The sequence below is a fragment of the Chlorocebus sabaeus genome, chromosome 12 (genome assembly GCF_047675955.1).
Source record: "Chlorocebus sabaeus isolate Y175 chromosome 12, mChlSab1.0.hap1, whole genome shotgun sequence".
NCBI lineage: Eukaryota > Metazoa > Chordata > Mammalia > Primates > Cercopithecidae > Chlorocebus > Chlorocebus sabaeus.
Window position 1 is genome coordinate 36,145,304 of NC_132915.1, and position 24,514 is coordinate 36,169,817.

The 24,514-nt window shown below is 38.3% G+C and overlaps 1 protein-coding gene across 7 annotated transcripts in view; it reads left to right on the forward strand.

Annotated features, from left to right (window-relative positions):
* KDM4C (lysine demethylase 4C) overlaps positions 1-24,514 on the forward strand; it is a 414,378-nt gene that overhangs the window by 112,445 nt on the left and 277,419 nt on the right. For all 7 annotated transcript variants that reach the window (XR_012094785.1, XR_012094786.1, XM_073021565.1 and 4 more), the window contains 3 exons: positions 9,011-9,060; positions 17,071-17,174; positions 21,336-21,473. Coding sequence is in view for 5 of the 7 variants with exons in the window: in XM_073021565.1 (XP_072877666.1) it covers positions 9,011-9,060; positions 17,071-17,174; positions 21,336-21,473 (292 nt within the window). In the remaining 2 variants the exon portion in view is untranslated. The remainder of the gene's footprint in view (positions 1-9,010; positions 9,061-17,070; positions 17,175-21,335; positions 21,474-24,514) is intronic.

A 24,514-nucleotide genomic window follows, 5' to 3' on the forward strand; every position in this document is an offset into this window, starting at 1 on the left:
TTAATGAAGGTAGAGGGCAAGTCAGGCACACAAGCTTATGCCAGGAATGGGGCCAGGGGGATCATTTTGAGGTTGTTATCCATTAAAAAATTGTCCTTGAGGGACTGGGCTTTCTTATTCGCAGGGGATGACTGTGAGCAAAACAGCAACAAGAAGCAGAAACATAAATAAGGGAGGAAATGACTACTTCACACAGCCTTAGTTAGGTGCAGGGAGCATAGGACAGACCTGTTTTAGGACTGACCTGCCAGAGCATGACGTGGGCCTGGAAGGAATTCTCCCCTCTGTGGTCCTGGGTGTCACAACGTGAGTAGAAGCTGGGCTGTCTGTAGGTGCCGCCGCCTGTGTTGGTGACAGCAACAGACGGACCTGTGGCAGCTGCCTGTAACAGCCCTGTGACAGATGTCTGGGCAGTGGGACAACAGAAACCATTTGTTCCTAAACACACAGCCGAGGGCTCCCGAAAGACAATAGGGAGTTTTGAGGGAGTGATCTGAGAAGTAGGAGTTAGTCTTTGAGAAGTACTCGCAAACAAGTAAGTGGACGGAGCATTATTTTGAAAGAAGTACAAAGAGGACAGTTCCTAGAAAAAACTTGAACTAGAGAAAGTAGATTTTCAAAAGTATAGATTTACCTACTACTATTGTGAAATGTTGGCCTAATGTCATTCAGTTCAAGATCGTGTTTGTATCACAGCTACAGGGCTATATCAGTTTATGTTTAATTTTTGAGTAAATCACTCGAAGATATGTTTAGAGGAATTTTGCTTTCTTTGGCCTTCAAAATAAATCTTAAAAAAAATTTATAAAAGACTTCAGTTTTAAATGCAACATAATCCTGTAAATATCTAATTAGTGTGTTCGTAGTTCATTAGTGATTCAGTTTTTTAGTGTTAGCAGTACTTTAGCAATATGCAGAATATATCAAGAAAAACCGTACTGTCCCAAAGCTTAAATGAATAATTATTAATTTTAACAAACCAGTAGGTACTTGAGGATATATAATGGTAAGCATTTTATTTGATGGTTTTCAAAGTATACAAAAAAAGTGCAAAGTACATTCTTATCCTCAAAGAATTTGGAATTAGCTACATAATTGAGCAACTGTGGCCCATAATTTAGGGCCTGGCTGTGGAGCAGGCACTATACAACGTAGACAAAAATGGATAGTTTATGTGAAAATGTCTGGGTGGTGGTAGGCTTTTTCTACCTCATAGAACTCGAGCCCTATCAAGACAAAAATGATGTATGCACATTGAGCAGCATCTTGCTTTGGGAAGTAGTATATAATACACATAATATACAATTGAAGAGCTCTGGGAGGAAGAAAAGGGATGAGATGGCTGAGATTTATAATGGTCAAAGAAGGCTTCTAGGCGGTGGAATCTGGGTGGGGTTTGAGAGGTTGTGAATTGAAACATGGAGAGGGGTGTTTTGAGGGGAGGAATGAGGTAGACACCTATGTGAGTGATAGAATAATTCTTAGTCCAGCCTATAGAGAGTGGAATGTTCATATTTAAGAAGTCTGGAGTTAAACTGGGGGGGGGGGGGGGGGGGTCTTGAAAGCCAGGCAGTAAGGCATGACGGTTTTTAAACTGTAATAGTGACAATAGTCTAGCCGAAGGCTGATAAAGGTTGAAATTGGGGTGATACTGCTGGGAGATAGATACAAGGTTATGAGATTGTAGAGTGGATAGGACTTGTTACTGGCAGAGAAGATGAGAAATAAAGAGGTGTTGATTTGGGGTGGGTAGTTATGTAGATGTCTTGTTAGGTCCGCTTGGTCCAGAGCTGAGTTTGAGTCCTGAATATCCTTGTTAATTTTCTGTCTCATTTATTTGTCTAATATTAACAGTGGGGTGTTACTATCTTCCACTATTATTGTGTAGGAGTCTAAGTCTCTTTGTAGGTCTCTAAGAACTTGCTTTATGAATCTGGGTGCTCCTGTACTGGATGCATATGTATTTAGGTTAGTGAGCTCTTCTTGTTGCAGTGATCCCTTTACCATTATGTAATGTCTTGTCTTTTTTGATCTTTGTTGGTTTAAAGTCTGTTTTATCAGAGACTAGGATTGCAATCCTTAGCTTTTCTTTTGCTTTCCATTTGCTTGATAAATATTCCTCCATCCCTTTGTTTTGAGCCTGTGTGGGTCTTTGCATGTGAGATGGGTCTCCTGAATACAGCACAGGCAAAGTAGATTTAGTATAATTCTTAAGGGTCCTGTGATTTTTAGAATGGTAAATGAACATTGGATGTAATTTAAAGTCACCAGCCGCATTCGCCTTTAACAAGAGAGTTGTGCCTGTCCTTTGAAGCTTTTTTTTTTTTTTGGAGACAGAGTTTCGCTCTTGTGGCCCAGGCTGGAATGCAATGGTGCAATCTCGTCTCATTGCAGCCTCTGCCTCCCGGGTTCAAGCGACTGTCCTGCCTCAGCCTCCTGAGTAGTTGGGATTGCTGGTGTGCACCACTCCACCTCCTAGGTTCAAGTGATTCTCCCACCCAGACTCCCAAGTAGCTGAGATTACAGGCATGCACCACCATGCCTGGCTAATTTTTGTATTTTTAGTAGAGAGGTAGTTTCACCATGTTGGCCAGGCTGGTCTTGAACTCCTGAACTCAGGTTATCCACCCGCCTTGGCCTCCCACAGTGTTGGAATTTCAGGCGTGAGCCCCCGTACCTGTCCCTTTGAGGCTTTGAAGCCAGGCATTGACTCCTCTATCTATTTAAGTTCTAGATGGCATCGTCTTCTGGTATGTATAAGGTGGTTTCCTCCACATTGAAAATCTGTTGTTTAATGTAGCCGCCTTCATGAATGATCTTAGCTAGATTTGCATAATTTGCAGCAACTTCTATTAATACATCAACAGGACTTGCTCTTTCACCTTGTACTTCTCTCTTATGGATACAGTGGCTTTCCTTAAACCTCATGTTGCTAGAGGCCAGTTTTATTCTGCAGCTTCTTCACCTCTCTCAGTCTTCATGGAATTGAAGAGAGTTAGGGCCTTGCTCTGGATTAGGATTTGGTTTAAGGAAATGTTGCTGGTTTGATCTTCTATCCAGACCATACAAACATTCTCCATATCTGGAGTGTTTTTTGTTTTCTTATCATTCTTGTGTTTGCTGTTGTAGCACTTTTAATTTTCTTCAATAACTTTTTCTTTGCATTCCTAATTTTCAGCTTATCTTAGCTTTCAAAATGCCCTCCTTACTAAGCTAAATCATTTCTAGCTTTTGATTTAAAGTGCGAGGCATGCAGCTCTTCTTTTTTTTGAACACTTAGAAGCTATTGGAAGGTTATTAGTGGCTTAATTGCAGTATTGTTGTGTCTCAGGGAATAGCGCAGCCCGAGGAGAGAGACAGAGAGAGAGAGACAGGATCAGCTAGCCAACGGAGCAGTCAGAACCCACACATTTATTATGTTCACCCACTTATGTGGGCATGGTTTGTGGTGCCTCCTAACAATCACAGTAGCAACATCAAAGATCACTGATGACAGATCATCACAACAGATATCATAATGAAAAAGATTGAAATGTGAGGATTACCAAAATGTGACACACAGATTCAAAGCGAGCATGTGCTGTTGGAAGAATGCCACAGATAGGCTTGCTTAGCACTGCGTTGCCATAGAACTTCAGTTTGTAAAAATGCAGCATCTTTAAAGCACAACAAAGTGCAATAAAATGAGGTATGTCTATAGTAGTATGTTAAACAGAAATTAATAAACACTTGGATGTTATCAGAGCAGCAGGATTTAAAACTTCTTAAAAGTCCTGGGTTTTTTTAAAGGACTTTTTTCCTCCTCTCATTTGCTCTCATTCAGGGCATTCTGTTTCAGCTATTGTCTGACAGTGACTTATACTGATTTTCAAAACTTGTTTAGGTAAAGACTACTAGCATATTTTAATAAAGTACAAACATGTTGCTGTTTAACTTTATTACTCGTTTTTCATTTTAGAAAGGAATTAGATGACATTTTTCTGGGAAAGTGGTTTATGTGGAATTTCAGAGCCCCAAGCCTGCCTAGTCTATCTTGAGCTCATGTTATCTATCACAGCCTATGGACTTTGTAGGCAGCGTAGCTCTGGGTAAGTCCCAGGAGGAATGAAGAGAAGGCAAGGATGAAGCATAGGGAGACCATGCTATAGTGAAAATGTAGACTGGCACAGTGGCTCATGGCTCATGGTGGCCTGTAATCCCAGCACTTTGGGAGGCAGAGATGGGAGGATCACTTGAGCCCAGGTGTTTGTGAGACCAGCTTGGGCAACATAGTGAAACCCTCATCTCTACATTAAAAAAAAAAAAAAAAAGTTGGGGCGGGGGGACGCTCCTGGGAGACACTTAAGTCTTGGGAGTTTGATTGAAGTAGACGTTTGATTGGATCTGAAAGTTGAGAATGGCAGCAGTTGGTCCTGAGCAGGCCAGGCTGACCCTACAGTCAGGAAATGAGGTTTGCTAACATAGTCTTCCTTCCCATTTTCTGCTTTCATGATTTTTTCATCTTCCCTTTCCTTCCTCTTCTCCAGGACTTCCATCTTGGAGGAGCAGGAATATGGTTTATCATTTGAGAGTGGTACAAGTTAGCAAACACAGAATATCTGTTCTTCTGGTGCTGTATTCCGGGAGAAAGCCATAGACTCTTCCTCTTAGGGAGCTGAGATAGGATAGCAGGGAGGCAGGAAGGTAGAAATACACATGTATTCTGAGTGCCAAGGTGGACGCCTGCATGTGGGATTGTTGATACAGCAAGAGAGGGAGTGGGAGTTCTCTTGGGGGGGTCTTGAGCTGAGCTTGGAAAGAGGAGTGGGTGTTTTGCTGTATCTTATTCCTGTTTGGGACAGGAAGATTAATTTTGTCCTGGTGCCTGGTAGATAGAACTATGAAGTTATCTTAGAAATGTCAATAGGTAATGATACTTATTTCAGATGTAAGAGAAGTGTGCCAGAGTTGAGGCATTAGAGTTCATCCCTAGTGGCGATAACTTTGGGTGTTTTGAGAAATCGGAGGTCTTCCCTTCTCTTTTACCCTCCTCTTATTCACACTAACTGCCACATGATAGTACGTGTGCCTGGTCACTTGATGTTGCTGAGGTCCACATGCCACAATCTAGGCTTCACTCTGATAGGTCTTATCGATATCTGTATGTATCTCTACCCCCGCTACTTACATGGAAAATGCCTTGAGTTCTTTGAACTGCAATGCTTTAGATGTGCAGGTGCTCAGCAACTATCTCCTGAATTGAATTAGTTTGTTTTAAAGTGATTCTTACTAGCAGCACATCTATCATAAAGGAAAATTTTGGGACAGTAATCCGAATGACTCAACCACCCGGTGATTTGAGTATCCTGCATTTGCTCAGGGCTGTGATGGTGCAGTAGAGAAAGAATATAGGGCCTGATCGTCAGGCTGCTGGAGGGTTGAGTTTCGGATATTCCGATGGGTTGCAAAAAGGTACTGTGCTTTCCTGGGATCTTTCAAATTGTAATCAGCCTTTTATGTGCCTGTCTGACCCTTGATGTTAGGATTGTTTGAACTGATATTTTTTGAACATTTTCTCATGTTTATTGGATGTGGGGGGCAGCAAGTCAGGCTCACCTCATTGCCTTGTAGCCATCATTTACACTTGATCTTAGCCAAAAGGCCAAGAAGTGATTTAGCTGTCATTTAATAATGAGCTCCTAAATATGACTCAGCCGATCCGTTCCACATTGTTCTGTGAGGTAGACGAGGTCTGACAGTTGTGAAGCGGCTTGTGCAATGTCTCTTAGATGTTGCTTTCCAGTTCTTGTCGAATGTGGGTTCCCGTCTACCAGAGGAGGCTGGTTGCTGGAAAACACATGAAAACATACGCACTTTGCTGTTTTGTTGTCTTTCCTTTCTTTCTCTCTCTTCTCATGGCATGCTTTGAAACAGATTAGAGTTGTGTTTGGCTTCAAATTGCTGCAGTTGCCCATCAAGGTAGTGCCATGGTGTAGGGTTAGCAGGGGTGCTGTTGCAGAGAAGACAGTGAGTCTGGTGCTCAAATGCAATGTGACTGAGTGCCCCTGAAGCCAGGGAAGGGCTTACAGGCAAGGGCTGTCTGTCAGCCTACACACATTGACTGCAGGTTTGAAAGTGCTATGTGAAGCTTTTGTTTAGAATTCTGACTTGGGCCATTCATTGTGGTATTACTGGAAAAAAAAAACCTGAAGGAAAAACATAAAAAAGCTTGGCATACACAAATCCATCATCTGACATCAGGAAGGTTATGGGGAGTCAGGACCAAGCAAAGGTTCTTAGATATGGTAATTAGAAATCACCCCATTCTTTCATTCATTCATCATAATGTACTGCCCTGTCAGAATCACCTAGGGAGCTTTTTTCAGAGTACGCTGGGTACTGCATCCCTGAGGGATGTGTGTTTCTGCTGTCCTTCATTCTCCCAGGTGCCAGTTACTGCTGGTAGTTAGAGGTGTTCGTGATTCTGCCTCTGTAATGGTATGGAAACAGAAAAAAGGCTTAGAAAGTGCTAAACAAGATTATTTTTAAGGGCCCTTCCTGCCCTGTGACTTGTATGTAGAGAACAGAATTGTTCTTTGATCTCCTTGGGCTTTATTGACAGGGTGAGATAATTGATTAAAGAATAGTAGTATCTTTTGAGCAAGATTTTGGGGTTGTCAAGATGGTACATGGAGGCATATTGCTTCTTGACTGCTGAGTAGGGTAGTGCTCTGATTTTACTGTTCATGGCAAGAACAATGATTTGGCTCTTGGTTGAATTTCTAAAAATTTAAAATTAGTCTTTCCTAGTTCCTTTATTATGTGGAAACATTAAAAACAGAAAAATCTGATGATTACATTCCAGTTTTATTAGCATTATTACTTATCTTCAGACTGTCCTTTGTCAGACTCTCGGGCAGGGTATTGGGCTCATTCAGGGAACTTTTAAAGTTATTTGTATATGAAACATTGCATAGCTATGTCATTATTTAATTACTATGCAACAAAGCATAGCATTGATAACAGAAGAGAGAAGCATGCAAAATATTTCACAGGGATAAGCATGGAGATGAGTAGGTTCACTTTGAGCAAGTTAATGACTAAGGCAGGGAAGGAGAGTGACCTCTCCTTGAAGACATTTTTGTCTAGTTGTGCTTCGCTGGATATTACCACAGTATGGCTTTCATTGTGAGGATTTAGTTCTACTTGGGAAATATTACATGTCTTCCTGTGTACGGGGCTGTGATTGGAAGCAAGTTTTCATCCTTCGATTATTTCTGAAGCTATTAAACTATAGCAATAGTTGGTTAACTGTAAGAATTTTATTAATGGTTATGATTTTAAAATGAACTTGATCTTTATAGATTATGAAAAGAAATTGAGACGCTGTCTTCCATCTAAAAGAAGAAAAGTAGAACTAATTAGATCATTTGGCTAAGGTAGGAATAACTGCACCTGAGAAATACTTGTAGAAAATAATAGGCCAGTAAGCCCAGCTGGGAGGAGAGGAATGAGGAGATTGAATTGGAATGATTCGGATCCTAGGAGTAAACTGAGGATCAGAGTAGGGGTAGAGCTATCTTGCCTTACTTTTTTCCTCCTTTCTGCAGATGAGGGTAGCTACATTTTCTTTGAGCAGATGGTTGAACTTTAGATTGAGGAGCTTTAACCTTACCAATTTTTCAGAAAAATGAATCTGCATATATAAATACCTCCATATCCTACCTTTTGTTGGCAGGCATTTTCATATTACGTGTGTGTGTGTGTGTGTGTGTGTATGTATGTGTGTGATGAGTTGAGGAAGGTTGACTCTCTTGTTTGGAATGGACACACCCCCACCCCCACACCTACACCCACACCCCTTTTCTGGGTATATTTGTGATGTAAGCAAGGAATTAAGAACTGGTAAGAAGTGGCGAAAATATACATTGAGTGATAGTCATGTAGTTATGCTAAAATTTTATCTTCCCATTTCAGTTGGAATAATTTCATTAGCAGTGCCTTAAGCAACAGGATATATGATTGAATTTTCTTTTAGTGAATTGCCTAGTTACATCGGATCCAATTAAGTTTTGCATATGTTATCAGTAGCATTAAATGAAACCAAGTGTTGTGTTAAGTACAATTAGTTAAGTTACTTTAGTAAGAAATAACTTGTACTAAATATATATTGTGCTAGTAACTACAGCAAATAGAAGTCTTCCAAAGTATAGTTTATATGTAAAACATGGAATGATTATTCAAATTTATTGTTAATATCCATACATTTTCTCATTAAAATGCCTATACAATTTAGTATTTATATAGGATATTATGGGATTGTTGTTTTAAAATTTCTTAGCAAGGCCATAGTAAAAATAACTATGGAACTAGAAATGAGTATTTCTGTTCTTTAAGGGTGAAAACTTTTTATTATAATCAAGATTTTTAAAGTCACATAATTATGAAATGAATACAAACTTTGTTAAAGGCTGATAGTCTTTTGCTTAAAGTCTGTTTGAAAATTACAGTGTTCTTAGTAAGATTTGGTGGAAATATAAGTGTTGGTGTGATAATTTTGTGTTCTGTTCTGCTTGTCAATAAAAATATTTTAAAATTTAAAAAGAGAGCAACCCAGATTTTCTTAAAAGCAAAAGCCAAAATCAACCAACCACAAAGCAAAAAACATACAACCAAAAACAACCCTAGAGTGCTGGAGTGCTATGAGAGCTGGCAGAGGGTCTCTAGGTTGTGACTAGCTATCTTGTTGCTGAGTGGTTTACCTACCGTGGGCCTTTGTTCCCTAATTTGTAAAATGTGGTTGGCACGATGAGTTGTGACATTGAAATTGGTAGTTTGCAAGCATATTTTTCTTCTGTTCGTTGTCTAAGGGATATGACTCTGTGATTGGCTTTCTAATCTCTACTCAGTTCATCTAAGTGGAGTTTGGTGTTGAATTTCTTTTATGTGACATTATTTAGGAATAGATATCCTTAGGCTACTAGCTGAAAAATTATAAACCTAAAATTTTTATTTATGTTTAAAATTTTAGGTATGCTATACCTCCAGAGCATGGAAAACGACTTGAAAGACTAGCTCAAGGTAAAACTTGCTTTCTTTATTTGTTTTCTGTGTTTTACATGTTTCTGTGTTTTGTAGGTTCTTTGTTTTTGAGGTACTTTTTACTCTGTTGGTTTTATTCTATTCAAGTTGTTGACTTCTACATGTTTTTTTTTTAATTGAACAATTTAAAATTTTTTCACGTTAGTTTGTGAATATTATTTTTTCCCTGTTGCATAATCATCATGGTTATTTTGGGTGACTGTTTAGTATTTCATCAAGTGATTGCCCTTAATCTGTTTTGGTTGTTTCTAAAAAAATGGTTTTTAATGTAATGTATTTGACATCATTGTGCCAGTAATTTTTTTAAAAATTAAGTTACATTCTTCCAGACAGCATTGTTGCTGCATCTTGGGGTACGGTTGTTTCATGACTACTTTTTCTTTTGATCTACTGTTTCCCCCAAGGGTTATGTCACTGCCGACACCCAGTTCTTCCGTGGCCCACTGGGACTGGGAGTGTGCCCTTATGAAAGTATGAAGGTGAATGGCTCCGAGTAACAATACACAAGATTTTGGGCCTTTTTGGACTGGCAAAATTAAACTTACTTTACTGCAGGTTGAATTTTTATTTTTCATGGCCTGCTGCTTCTTTATAAGGGCCAGACTAAGGAACTTTTCTGGACCTCTATTGATTGTCCTGTGTCTGCTTTTGTGTGTGCAGACAGTGCCAGTGCAAGCAGCCACCTTCCTCCTTCCTCCTTGTTTTTAAAGATACGCCAGGCAGCCTTGCCCTCATCTGCTTATGAATGGGAAGCAGAGTCACATTCACCCCCTGCCATCCTTATTTTCTGTTTTGCTAGCCACCCTTCCAGAAAGAAGACATAGGCTGGTAGTGAATTATTTCCAGGGAAAAGTGGAGTTCCATTTGAGTGGCAATTGAGGAGCAAGGCCTTCTGCCTTTATCCAGGATTGAGTCCTCAGCGAGCAGTGCTCTTTTAGTCCAGTGCAGGTCTAAGTTTCATTAGTATGTTAGATTTGCCTTCTATTAGGAAAAGAATTTTGTTCCTGCCTTATATGTGCTTTCAATTAATAATGAAATGGAGACACTGAGAAACCTCATTCCTTGACTTGACAGTTTTTAACAGAAGCTGTTAATGGCACCTAAAGGTTACTTTCCCCTAAATTACAGAAGAGTATTAGAAGGAACAGTTATAGTATTGCATTTTAAGAAGCATTATTATAATTTTGTCAGGCTAATAACTATAAAGTGTCTTTTTAAAAATGTAATACATTATTATAGTAGTAATAAAGATTGATGTAATCTTGAACTTTGTTAGGGACTGTTTTCATGAATAGATTTTGGATAATAGATTATAAGATGATCACCATAACCCTTAACTACATAGGCAGTGAACTATGTGTTAACACTATATACTCAAGTATCTTCCTCAAGTATCTTCTTCTGTAGTAAAATTTTTCCACCATTTTCTATTAATCTTCCTACCAGAGAACTTTTAAAATGAAGCCGATGTAAACCTTGCAATATTGAGTCACAGATTAAAATTTCTGATACAAACTTCTAATGCTTTGAAGTAAACTGTCTGAAAATAACATTCCAGAAAATGGTTACCGTTTGTTTAATCAGTAAGAGGTTAATGAATTTGAAGGATGAACAAGAACTTGAAATCAATTGGCTGTTTATTCAAAACTGTTTTGCAACAATATTTTGGGAAATAAAGCAGGGGAAAGACCCTACAAGATAGTGAAGGATTTGTATCTGCTGACCAGATGCCAGCCAAATTAATTGAATTCTGCTAAATAATTAAAATGATAAAATAATGCAGTGTGAATGATGGCCTATTGTGGAATATCTAGCTCATAGCAACACTTGATACGTAAAATGAAAAGTAGGCTCAGATATTTTCCATTATCTTGTCTGTGCATCATAATTATCACACTTGCCTTTTATGCGTGAATGCTTTCATCTTTGGTTTCTATTGAAATCTTGATTGACTGTGGCACCTACAAATATTTTATCTGAAAGACATTAGGCCTGCATCTAATAAAGCCAGGAGTTTGATTTTGCCCTTCAGCTGCTTTCTCATTTATACAGGTTTTCCCCAATATTATGTAGACAGAAATGTAATAAAAAATCTCAAGTGAATTGTTACAATTTTTATACTTGTTATAGTCATCTGTAATGCCATTGCGTTCTTTCTAATTTTTGGTTTGATACAATTGCATTGCAAATATGGAGGAGAAGGGAGGTATAATGTTAAATCATGAATGACAGTTTGGAAGATTTTCAGTTTTTAAAATGTCTAAATCTCACCTATTTTAGAAAAAAGGTAATATTGCTGTTATATTACATTAAGCAAAATATAGATTAAGGTAAATTGAGAAAGTCTGCAGATTTTTGTGGAAAGTAGTATTTCATTTGTCCTTTATTGGGAATAAAATGCTATTATTTTTAAAAAAACTGAAAAGGATTTACTTTGAAAATTTTGGTTACTTGGCCAAAATATGTGATTTAGGACTTTGTGCAGCCAGTTTTGAAAGTGTGAATGATTAGGAGGAAACTTATTTCAAAGAATAGTATAGTGGAAGTGAGTCAATTCTTTTAGATCCTTATATTTACTTGAAACAAATGTTTTGATTTTGTTACCTTATTAAAAAAGCAGTATTCAGCAAAAGGGAATAGAAGAAACATTGCTACGAAGGGTTAGTTTAGTTCATGCTTTTAAGCATTTGTGTGTGTGTGTGTGTGCACGTGCACGCATGATGTAGAATATTTTTAATGACTAGTAATCTTGATTTTATTCCTGTGGAGTAGAAGGTCACAGCCCAATTTGCAGGGATCCCTGTGCCAAGGGGTAGATAAAGGTCTGTGGGTGGGATGCAGACAGGCATTCTATGAACTCTTTGAAATTGTATTCAAAATTGGACATATATGTAGATTTCTGGGAATGCCATCATCAAATCCCCTGAGATAGTTTGGCCCAAAAAAGATTATGAGCCTCTGCTGTCAAGAGAATAAAAGAGCAGCAATAAATAAATCATTTTAATTTTATGACCAGATTCTAAATTAACCTGCTCTCATACCTCTCTCTTGGAATTAGGGAAATGTACTTTTATTAGCTCTCAAAATGGTAAATATTGTTCCCTTAAGCATTCACTTAGCTGATAGTCTGAAATATTATATTAAAATGTCTAGTTTTGAAAGGCTTATAAATAAAATACCTCTGATTACAAATAATCAATTTTAAAGTGCCCTGTAAGCCATACAAAATGCGAAAGACCAGTGATGTATCCTCTGCCTTCGTGCCTCACTCATGCCTTAGGCATGGAGATCAGTGTGTGGCAGGTCAGGGTGTGTTTGTTTTTGTCTATCAGCTGGGTTTCACTATGAGTAGAGAAATAGTTGGTAAACTTAATTTCTTAATAATTTAATGTCAGTGATATCACTGTCTGTATTTAAATGTAATTGGATAATTTATATCCAGCCATGTTCCTAGTAGGGTTTTAGACATTGGACAATAATACATGAAATACACCCAGATAACATAATTCATATGTGAGTGAAAGACTTTTAGTTTCCTTCTCTTAACTGAGAATGGAGAGGAAGAATTCAGGAAATGAATGCCAACTAATAGGGAGGAATTTTGTGGAAATGAAGATTTCTGTGATTTGAGGGGATGGATGGGGCTGGGCAGAGGCAGAGCCAGAAGAATCCTGGTTAGTTTAACTCTGACCTGTTTGATCCCAATGTTCTTGGCTGGGGGAGTCCTTGGTGACTTGCGTGTAGATTATCTATGTGACATTTCAAGGGGGTGGGAAGTGAGAGCTGAAATAAAGTGGTCTCAGGAATGCAGTAAAAAAACCATGCATTTAATGATACACATACCAGTTAAATTGGGTGGAAATTTTAACTCTAGGTTTTCTGCTGATTATCTTGAAATGGAAAAAACTTGCCCATTACACAATGCACACCATGTCTAGGAGATTAAAACAAGCCACTTGCTTAGGAAAAGCACCATTCTTCTCTATCCCAAGATCAGTATGAAGTTCTCCTGGCACTCCTCCCGGAGAGCCCTGCAGTGGAGATGTTGATGGATTATGGGACGTTAGGGTTGAGTGAGGCCTGGGAAGTGATAATTTTCTATCCAGTCCTGAGTAACCACTCCATGAATGATAGGAAGTACCAAGAGGCCAAATGTAGTATGTGCCTCTCGTGTCAATCTCTCAAATAGAGATGTGGGTAAATGTTACTAGGTTTCTCCCCATATAATATAGGTCGTTGGTTCTTTTCATAAATAAGCTTGCCAAGAAATTTCATGTGTAAATCAAATACTGTACATCTGTTTCTGAAAGCGTTTTCCACTGAACCAATTTTCTATATCCATTTGTTGTATTCTTTTCCTTAGCATTTGTTTATATGGTTAATATATTTTTCAGGTCTCATCCCGGTCATATATAACCATGATAAAACTTCATCAATGCATACTTGGGGCAAATTTCAATTATCAAATAAAATTGTCAATAAAATGTTTTTACTAGTTTGGAAATAGATCTACATGTTTGATTTCTCTTCCCTTCCTTCTCCTTTGTTCCCTGTCTTTCTCTCCCCTTTCCTAAAAAGTTAACGGCTGTCCTCATCTTTGCCAAATTAGTGTTTGTATACCCATAAAAAAGTCACTAAGTTTTGATCTTAAAATCTTTTCTCAAGGCTGAAATTTTTGGTGATTTAATACTATAGCGTGTGTTTGTATTTGAATCATAAAAGATTGGGATTTAAAAATAATTTCTTAGCAATAGCAAATGCATTATAAAATATAAACCAGTTGACAGTATGGAGAACTTTTCATTGGAAGGAAGGAACACACCTGTTTCATATTTTTAGAACACATCTACTCTATTTCAAAAATAGTTTCAAAATATTTAATGATTTTTTTGAGTCAGTTTTATTCAGGTAAAATCTACAGTAAAATTCACTTATTTTAAGAATAGAGCTCATTGAGTTTTGACAAAGGTCTACATAAACCACATGATAAGCCACTGTTATTAACCTGTAACACATTTCTAGTACCGCAAAAAAGTTCCCTCACCCCTCTTTGTACTTAACTGCTCTTCCCTTTGCTGGCACGCACTGGTTTCCCTAGTTTGTGTCCCTATAGTTTTACCTTTTCTAGAGTGTCATGTAAGTGAAATCATACTATGTGTAGACTTGTTTTTTTGCTTTTTTTCACTTAGAATAATGCTTTTCACACGTGCTCACTTTTACATTGAATGTGAAACATCCTTTGGATGGGTATAGCATGTGATCTTTGAGAGATCTTATGGGAACCTGCACACTTCTCTGTGTTGCAGAACTCTCAGCAGCACTTTGGTGTTCTTAGGAAAGGTTATTGTGGATTGCTTTTAGGGCTCTGTTGGGGTCTCTGGAATACAAGCTCTTTATTATCCTAGCCTTCCATCCCTCTAACTTATTATTTGGTTTGGAAGAATGATTCCAAAGACCATCTTTGCTTGCTTGATCCTGTATAATATCTTAAAAAAGACCCCCCCAAAAAAAAAAAGACAGTTGACTTTAGTATGGCAAAGAACTGACCATGTTTTATAGACTGTGGAGTGAGAGTGAGTATGAACCGTGTAGCCCCTGCAGGTACTTTGAGGTAAAATTCATTTTAAGGCACATACTTTGTGCATAAGATGTGTTGTTTATGAAGTGTTTTTCAGGACTATGTAAAATACGATTCTGATAGCATATTGTAAATATAAACTCTGAACCAATATGAAGTTCTTAATACACTGCAAATTACGTTCCTTCAGTGGTTTTCCAATTTAAATTAGCTTATGACCAGTCACCACATTGTTCAGGACCTGATTACAAATCCTTATCAAAAGAAAATGGAATAGATACTTCTTTCTTCACTGATTTTAATTTAAAACTTAATTCATCTAGTGTTGCAGAAAATTACAGATTTGAGAAGTTTGATAGATCCATTTGAATTGTTTATAAAAACGTTCCCATGGATTGTGCATCTGGGGACTGCCCATTGGTGCCCTTCTCTGTGTGTAGGACTTGCAACATCTTGTGGTATGGACATGGCCATTATGTTAGTGTGTTACTTTTCCTCCACTCACCAGTGTTTTATTTTGTGTTTGTGTATTATGAATATTGACCATAAGCAGAGGGCTGCATTATTAAGAGACATATATGGCAAAACTATGCTTCTTATTGCTATTAATATTGTAAAGAATTAACATTTCTCATGTTTGTTTTCTTCCTTCCTTCCTTCCTTCCTCCCTCCCTCCCTCCCTCCCCATTCCCTCCCTCTTCCCTCCCCCCTTCCCCCCTCCCTTCCTTCCTTCTTTTCTTCCTCCCTCCCTCCCTCCCTTGTCTGTTGCCCAGGCTAGAGTGCAGTGGTGCAGTCTCAGTTCACTGCAACCCTTGCCTCCTGGGTTCAAGCAAATCTCATGCCTTAGCCTCCCGAGCAGCTAGCTGTAGCCATGCACCACCACGCCTGCCTAATTTTTTTTTTTTTGAGAGGGAGTCTTACTCTGTCATCCAGGCTGGAGTGCAGTGGTGTGATCTCGGCTCACTGCAACTTCTGCCTCTGGGTTTCAAGCGATTCTCCTGCCTCAGCCTCCCGAGTAGCTGGGACCATAGGTGTGTGTCACCATGCCTGGCTAATTTTTTTTGTATTTGTAGTAGAGACGGGGTTTTACCACGGTGGTCAGGCTAGTCTCGAACTCCTGACCTTGTGATCTGCCTGTCTCGGCCTCCCAAAGTGTTGGGATTACAGGCATGAGCCACCGCACTTGGCCTGTATTTTTTAGTATAAACAGGGTTTTGCTATGTTAGACTCGTCCCAAACTCCTGGCCTCAAGTGATCCGCCTGCCTTGGCTTCCCAAAGTGGTGGGATTACAGGCGTGAGTCACCGTAAGTGGCCAAATTGGTCACGTTCTTGAGTTGTTTGCATAGAGAGATCCACAGAATTAGATGTCACATTTCCAGCAGTTTCCCCCCTCATTTTGGTGGTGGAGGAGTCAGACAGCATCTGCTCCTCTTCCTGTCACTCATACGCATTGCATGTGCCTTCCTGGTGCCTTCTGTCTTCCTGCTGTGTTTTACCTCCATGATTCTCTGTCTTTTCCTTGTTTCTTGTTGTCTTCTTGTTTTTCAAATTCCTTCAGCACGACTCCCTTCCCTTTGAGTGGGGAAGGTGTGAGCAGTGCATCAGGCATGTTCATTTTCCTCCAGCTTGCATCACTGAGTTAATGAGAGTCTACCTCAGACAGAACTGCAGGTTTGAAGTCAGTGATGGAGAAAACTGACTCTGTCTTGGCGTATAATATACTGTTGAATGAAAGGGTTGCTGTATGTTTAAATTCCTCATTTAAAAGCCCCCTCAAAACACTTCTCCCATTCAGGCTGTTCAGGCAGGTTCTCAGACATTTGATAGGTGATGGCTGGGGAGTTCATTCAGGAGATTAGTAACAATTAGTTTCAGATTGATCAGAAAAGAAACAAAGAAAGGTGGGGCACTACTCTTGTCTGCTGTGTGCCGAGGACTGGGATGAGTGCTTCAGGAATGGTGAACTCTAGGAGTCTAAAATATTCTTCTGTTAAAATGCATACTTATCTTTCCTTTTTTGTTTTTTTTTTTCCTGTATTTTTAGCTACAGATCCAGCATCCCATGTATTTATCTTTCCTAACTTCCCTAAATATTTTTTCCATTTATCAGGTAATAGGGTGAATCCACATTTGTTTCAATTTGAAATTTATTCCTAAAGTTTAGTAATTTTACAGGTTACAAAAACAACTTATGGTAAATCTGTTTGTAAAGAAGATCAACCTTTGGTGATGTACCCTTTAATTTTTAAGAATTCTAACTCTGATTTTTAGTACAAGGGCTTTTTGGTGGAAGAGGTCTCTGCTTGCATACATCAAACAGTAAGAACACTAGAACTTACACATTAAAAAACCTATCTGATATTTTCTCTTAATTGACACAATGCCACTTACATTTATTGTTTCTTTTTAGGTTTTTTCCCAAGCAGCTCCCAAGGGTGTGATGCATTTCTTCGCCACAAGATGACTTTGATTTCTCCATCAGTATTGAAGAAATACGGTATTCCCTTTGACAAGGTATATTAGTATTCATCTTACACAAATTAATTTTGTTTGTGTAGGATTTGTATTTAAGAGATAATGTATCTTTAACTTCAAGTAGAATTTTTAGGATGTGGGTAGAGAAATTCAAATTTATGTTTTATAGCATATCAATTATTTATCTAAATCCTAATTAGAAATTAATTTTATTTCAGATATATTTACTAGAGATGTCATGTTGCTATAGTTCACTTATAATTATACTGAAAATAAAATGTAGCACATTCTGTAAAGTAAGAGGAAGCACTTTTATATTAAAATCTTTTTTATGAGCAACATAATTTATATGTGATCTATTTTCTAAAAAATTCAAAGCAATTATTAGCAATGGGTTGGTTAGAATCAATGACTATGGTAGCACTATGTTGCTTCTAAACACATTTAGACATAATACAATTGAGATTTCATTATGGATAAAATTGCCTGATGATTTAATAATCTGATATTGCTTCTGCGAGTTTTCTGAAGATTAGGTTCTATAAAACTCAGTAGATGCTGGATCTCGCATTCTTTGTGTCTATGGGTGGTTACTGGGTCAGAATTACTGCAGAGCCTGAACATTTTTATGTGAAGCAGCTGAAATGAAAAAAGGGTTTGACCAGATAAATAAAAGCTCCCTCTGAGTCTCGGGAGGATTAAGTACTTGGCTACTTGCGGAAACATTAAAAAATAGCTCTGCCTTCTGTGTTTTTTATTTGACTTTTCTTCCCATAATCCTTGCTATTTTCCATCTTGGAAGCTTTTTGCTTGGGACTAAATCTTTACATTTTCTTCATTGTAGGTTCTTACTGTGGCCTTCTTTGTGTGTGTGTGTGTGTGTGTGTGTGTGTGTGTGTGTGTGTGGGAGGGGGGATTTGTTCAAAGTAGAACTTTTCCAAGTGCCGGGATTCATTCTTCAGCTTGAGGTGATTCCCTGCTCCCTCATAAACTGTCTATGCAGCAGTCACGCACAAGATATGCTTGCTTTTGTGAACGTGCGCTCATCACTGGTTTATTCACACGTTTTTACCATGAAAAAATCGTGCCTCCGAGATGTGCACCGTGGGGGCTGCCTGCGGGTGTAGGGAGGCACTGGGGATGGGCTGCAGAACTGTTGGGGACAGAGGGCACAGGCTGTGCCACTCAGAGGGGCCGCTGTGGCTGCGGGGCTTTGTCCTGTCTGCAGACACCTGGGCACCAGGCTTTTGTGGGTCTCAGACACATCATCATCCAGTGCTTCTTTTAAGTAGTTGGCATCAGCTTCATTAGGTACTTAAGTTGGAATATTACAAGGTAGATGTGAAGGAGTGCAACAGTATCCCCAGAGACACAAAATCCTTCTCTGTTCCTTTGGGGCTGGTGTTAGGTGTTGGCGGTAGCTTAGGGCTGATACGTGAAGAGAAGTTAGGTGAAGCAGCAGGGCTATGGGGTTGGCTCCCTTTCCCCAGGATGGAGGCCTCTGGAGCTTGGAGCTCTTTTCTAGAGGTGGCCGGCACCCTCTTTCTAGGCTGCAGCTTTCTACCAGTACTACGTGGTAGATCACTGGAGGCATTGGGCTCTCATCTGGTGTTTTGTGGATGGCTTCTGTGGAAAGTGGCAAGATGAATTTAAGTCCTGAAATGGTGAAACACTAGTGGCTTTGAGGGTTGATTAGCAGTGGCACTTCCTCATATGAAATTCTGTCACTTCCCGTTTCTATCTCAATACAGGGCCTGTCATGACACTGTATTCCTCAAGGAGCACATTTCCCTGCTGATGATAACGTAACATGTGATAGGGCAGCAAAATGGTATCACAGGCTACAGCATTAAACCTCCTGAGTTCATCCCTGATTCAATCACATAATTTTTCTGAGCTTTAGTTTCTTCAACTGTAAAATGGGGATAAAAATAGTGACTACTTAATAGGGTTATTGTGATGAGAAAGACAATCTGTAGACAGAGCTTTGCATAGTATATGTTACATAGTAATGTACTCTTCCTCTTCAACTCAGCCCTCTTCCTGTAGGTAATAATGTCTCAGTTGGATTACAGTTTTTCCTTCTTTCTTTGCATTTGCCGTATTCATACATATGTATGAAAAACATAAGTGTAATAAACAGCTGATGTCTGCATTTAGATTATATCCACTCTCTTCTTCAGCTTCTTTTATGGTATGAGATTGGGACTGACCTGTTTTTGGAAATGACAGGGGTCTCAAATTTAGAGTTGCATTCTGTGGAACAGGTGCTCTTTTTTTTTTTTTTTTAAGTCATGGCATGAGCAGGACTTTTTAGGTAGGGTAGAGAAGGTTTGTAGGTAGGATTCCATGGAGCAGGAAGAGTAGTTTTCTTATTCCAGTGGCAGCAGTCCTCCCCCTCCTCTCACCTTTATGTGGGAGCAGGTTGAGTTTTGTTTCATTACGTAGTATAAGAAACAAGCACCTAGATAATTAATTAGATTCAGTGAGACCAGGACAGGAGAGAGCTGGGTTATGTTCTTACATGGCTCAGATAATGGAGCTAGAACCGTGCTGGGCACTGGTAAGCCTGTCTCTGCTGCCAGGTGACAACTGAGCTCATTGTAGCAGAACATCTTCTGGGGTTTCTTTGGCAGGGGACAATGGTGTTATGAGTTACATTTCAGAATTGTTGAGAAAAAGAATACTCTCCCCTGTCTCCAGTACCATTTTAGCATCCATAACATGGCAAAGCTAATCAGTGGTGAGAGGTATCAGAAGAGTGATTATTCCTGAGGTGGGAGTAGGGGATGGGCTGGGGGTGGTCTAGGATAGGGATGAGGGAGCCCTCTTGGGCGATGAAAATAATAGGGGCATGGACAATTATCCATAGCACCATTATTCCTAGTGCCCAGAGTGGAAATGACCAAATGTCTATTGGCTGATGAATGAATAAACAAATGTGATATATTTTATATAATGGAAGATTATTCAGCCATAAAAGGGAGTGAAGTACAGATACGTGCTACAACCTAGGTGAACTTTGAAAAGTTTATGCTAAGTGGAAGAATTCAGTAACAAAAGATCACAAATTATATGATTCTATTAATATTAAATGTCCAAAATAACAGATCTGTAGAAACAGAAAATAAATCAGGGTTTTTTTTTAGGGCTGGGATGAATGAGGGGCTTGGGGATGACAGCTAAAGGGTGAGGGGTTTCTTTTTGAGGTGATAAAATGTTCTAAAATTAATTGTGGTGATAGTTGCATAACTTTGTGATATACTAAAAACCAACAAATTATACACTTGAAATGAGTGAATTATGTGATATGTGAATTACATTTCAATAAAGTTGTTACTGAAAATAAAATACTTTAAAAAACGCTATGTGTAGATACAGATATTTGTCCAAAGAAACAAAATGCCACAATTGTAGCTATTACTATTTCAGTGTCTTCTCCCTCCCAGAGATAATTTTCTGAGGTTGATATATTTAATAAATGTATTTCTTCCTTGGATTTTTATCATAAAAAAAAGAAAATAATAGGGGCATGGGATATATGGGTATATGCATTTGTCAAAACTGATCAAACTGTACATTTATTATCTGAGCATTTTATTATATGTACATTATATCTCAAAATATAAATTGTATTAGAGTCAGTAGGATAATTAAAAGTGTGGTTTTACAACTTTTATTATCAGAGCTAGCAGAGAATACAGGCTCTGAATGTGAACATACAGCATTTGCTAAATACTTTGACAATATGTGTCAAGGAGAAACATTGCTTTAGTGGCCAAATCCTATGAGTATTTTTATATTACTTTGCAGCAACTTAAAGAATTTAAAGATATAAGGAGTCTATCCTATTGGGTGCTGGGTTAGAAACATTTTAAGGTCAGATAATCCAAAACAAATATGAACAAATTTACTTGAATAACTTGAAGATACCTTCAATTAAAATGTAATAGCTTTGATTATGGATTGTTTGATTGAATTCAAGTGCCAGCAAGCCACATCCTATCTAGGAAAGTCTTTTAAACGTTTCCTGAAAAAGCACTATTAAAGGATTAAGTAATGAATCTGGTGGAACTCTTTTTGGTATTGCACTGATATCATGACTTTTTTTCTTTGTTTTTTAATGACAAATATATTTTAATTGTATTCATAATTTGGGAAGTCTTATTTTTACAAAATATTATGTTTCCTACCTTGCAGATAACCCAGGAGGCTGGAGAATTCATGATCACTTTCCCATATGGCTACCATGCTGGTTTTAATCATGGTTTCAACTGTGCAGAATCTACAAATTTTGCTACTGTCAGATGGATTGACTATGGAAAAGTTGCCAAATTGGTAAGCTATGCCTCAAAAAGAAAGCATAAATTAAATGTGTATTCTGGTTATTTTAGTAGGAACCCTAAGATCCTGTGCAGCATTTATTTTTCCTTACTGGCGCTGTGTGCCTCTCACCGTAGCAATTCACTTCAGGCTAGATACATTTATTTTACATAATCAGTATTATCAATTTTAGCTGAATTTGTCTGTTTTGAGATTAATGTGGAACAATTTACCCTGATAGGTAATTTGATGCGATGTGTATTTGCTTTTTATCTTGAGGCCTCCAGTTGGTGTTTTGCAAGATTTTCCAGTGGCATCATGTGGCTTCATGTTAGGTAGACTCAGATCTCTCCCTGTTCGCGATCAGTTTGTGGCTTGGAAAACAACACTTTACAGAAGGGAGTGTCTGATAAAATTGTAGCAAGAGATGGAGGGAGGTTGGTAGGAAGAAATGATTAAAACTGCCCTTAGTGCAGAAATGAAATTCTTGAAAGTAATAATGTAGAACACATTTTAACAGGAAATACATGTTCATGTTAAATTTGGTATAAAATTTTGCATCTCCTGCCCAGTGTATTTAATTTAGCTCACATACTGTGTATTTTCATTCACAGGCAATAACTTCTATTAAATTTAATTACTTTCCCCCTGTGGTGTTAAATAGAAGACATCTTCAAAGTGATGGTGGTTTCTACTAGGTTTGATTCCTTTCCTGTGGCTTTTAAGGGAAAGGTGCAGGCTGGCAGAGGGCAGCTTCTAAATGAAACTGTGTGTTTTACAGAGATGTAAAGTTGACATAGATTTAGCAGAAAATGATAAATAAAGTGTATGTGGTGTTATTTTGGCCATTGCTTGGCTCAATTGAATGTCTCCTTTCATTCTACGTTGATAAAACTTACATGTGGAGCCATTAGGTGAACTTAGATAGAAGTATATTTAGGGAAGACAAATCTTAATTTACGTGTGTATTTAGAAAATTGCATAATATATTAAAAAATAAGTAAAAGTATAGCCCGTTGGCAGCCCAGGAGTCATTTGAATACATTCTTGACGTAAAGGAAAGCCCCTGGTATTAGAAGACTTTTTCTGTTCTAAGTAATTTCTATTTATGCTGAGTAATTCAGAAAGGAACAGAACTGTACTACTACTTCACATTGTACATTCTGTGTATTCTAAGAAAACCTCATAAGAAATAGAAAACTCAGTGTGTACCTTGGCCAACCACTGCATTGCTTTTGTGGAAATGTAATGCTTGCATCTGCCTTGAAGCAGTGTCTTGGCCACGAGGTTATAACAAGGTCTGTTATTTTATAGTTTGCACCTTTACTTACAGATATAAGTCAGCTATCACAGCTGTTCGGAGTCACCACAAATATTAATTCTTGTTTAATACAGGTCTCAGAAGTAGCCCATGATGTTGGCCAGAATAGGGCATTCCAGCCTTGGGGAGAAGCTAAACTACCATGTACATTGGAGTTGCATTTCCACATTTCCATGTGGAAGTAGAGTCGGTGTGGAGTGGAAGGAAGAGAGGCTGGTAGTGCTCCTCCCTGAAATCCCAGCTGACAGAGCCCATCACTGCTGTGGGAATGTGAAGTGTTACACTGTGGTGGAGGAGCTGGATCTGACAACCAACTTTTCTTCTTTGCCTAGCCATGTAACATTAGGAAAGTCATTTATTCTTCATATATAAATTAGAAATACCTCTCTACCCTGTAGGCTTATTGCAAAGAGAAAAGAACTTAGGTATGTGACTATCTGTTTATTCAGTTTAGTAAGGGCTTTGACCGTTTTGTTTGGTTCTGGGTACAAAATATTCAATGCTGTAATGCAGTTTTGGCCAGCCAATTAAAAATTGCTGTAATTGAATGTATTTGAGACTTTTTGAGTTATGGCCACCCCTTACTTCCTTTGGCCAAGTGATGTCATCTGAGAATACATTAGTTGTCTCTTGCTGCTGTAGCAAATTACCACAAACTTTGTGTTTAGAACAATAGCTGTTTATTATCTCATGGTTCTATAGGTAATAGGCCCAGCATTGGTCTCACCAGTTAAATGTCAAGATGTTTGCAGGATTGCATTTCTTACTGAGACTCTGGGAAAGAATTCATTTCCTTGCTCCTTCGGGTTGTTGGCTGAATTCACTTCCTCGCAGTTGTAGGACTAAACGTTCAGATTTGCTGCTGACTGTGAACCAGGGGCTGAACTTTTCTCCTAGAGGCCTCTCTAGTCCTCCTGTGCAGTTCCTGCATTTCAGAGCAGGCAATCCGCAAAATCCCATGTGTCATGTAAGATAGCGTATTCATAGATCTCTGGGATTAGGGTGAGGACATCTTTGTTGGGGTGCATGAGGGGAAACATCTGCCTACTACAGGGGGTACCAATTTATCGTTGACATAATACATTTAGAATCTGCTTTGGGCTGGGCACGGTAGCTCATTCCTGTAACTAGCACTTTGGGAGGCTGAGGCAGGAGGATTGCTAGAGGCCAGGATTTCAAGACTAGCCTTAGCAACGGAGTGAGATCTTGTCTCTACAAAAAATAAAAACAAAAATTAAGAAAAAAGAGTATTTTGAGTCATGTAACCAATTTTAGTTTTTTTGCATAAAACAGGAAAATAACCTTATAAACAGATAGTTTTGAATGTTTCACTAAAATATCACATGCTTTCTTAATTTATATCATCAATATTAATATTTTCATGTCTATTCCTGGATAATAAATTATCTTACATTATGGTAAGCTGAGTTAGCATTTCCCCCTCCAGATTTTGGTATCTTTAATCAGTTATTTGACACCTATTTTTGATCTCTAAGTCTGATTCATTAGGTAACCTTATGAATTTACTGTATTGCATGTATATGTACTTTCTAATCCCTGGCAAATTTGTGCACTGGGCATAAATTTATGTGTTTTGCTGGAAACTAATGTGTAGTGAATTAATGAATTGCTCTAAAAAGACTTTTAGCATTGAGGATGCCCATGTTTGTCTTAATTCTTTGTCTTCATCAGTTTGTTCTAAATGATAACTATAAAAAAGTCATTGTTCATAAGT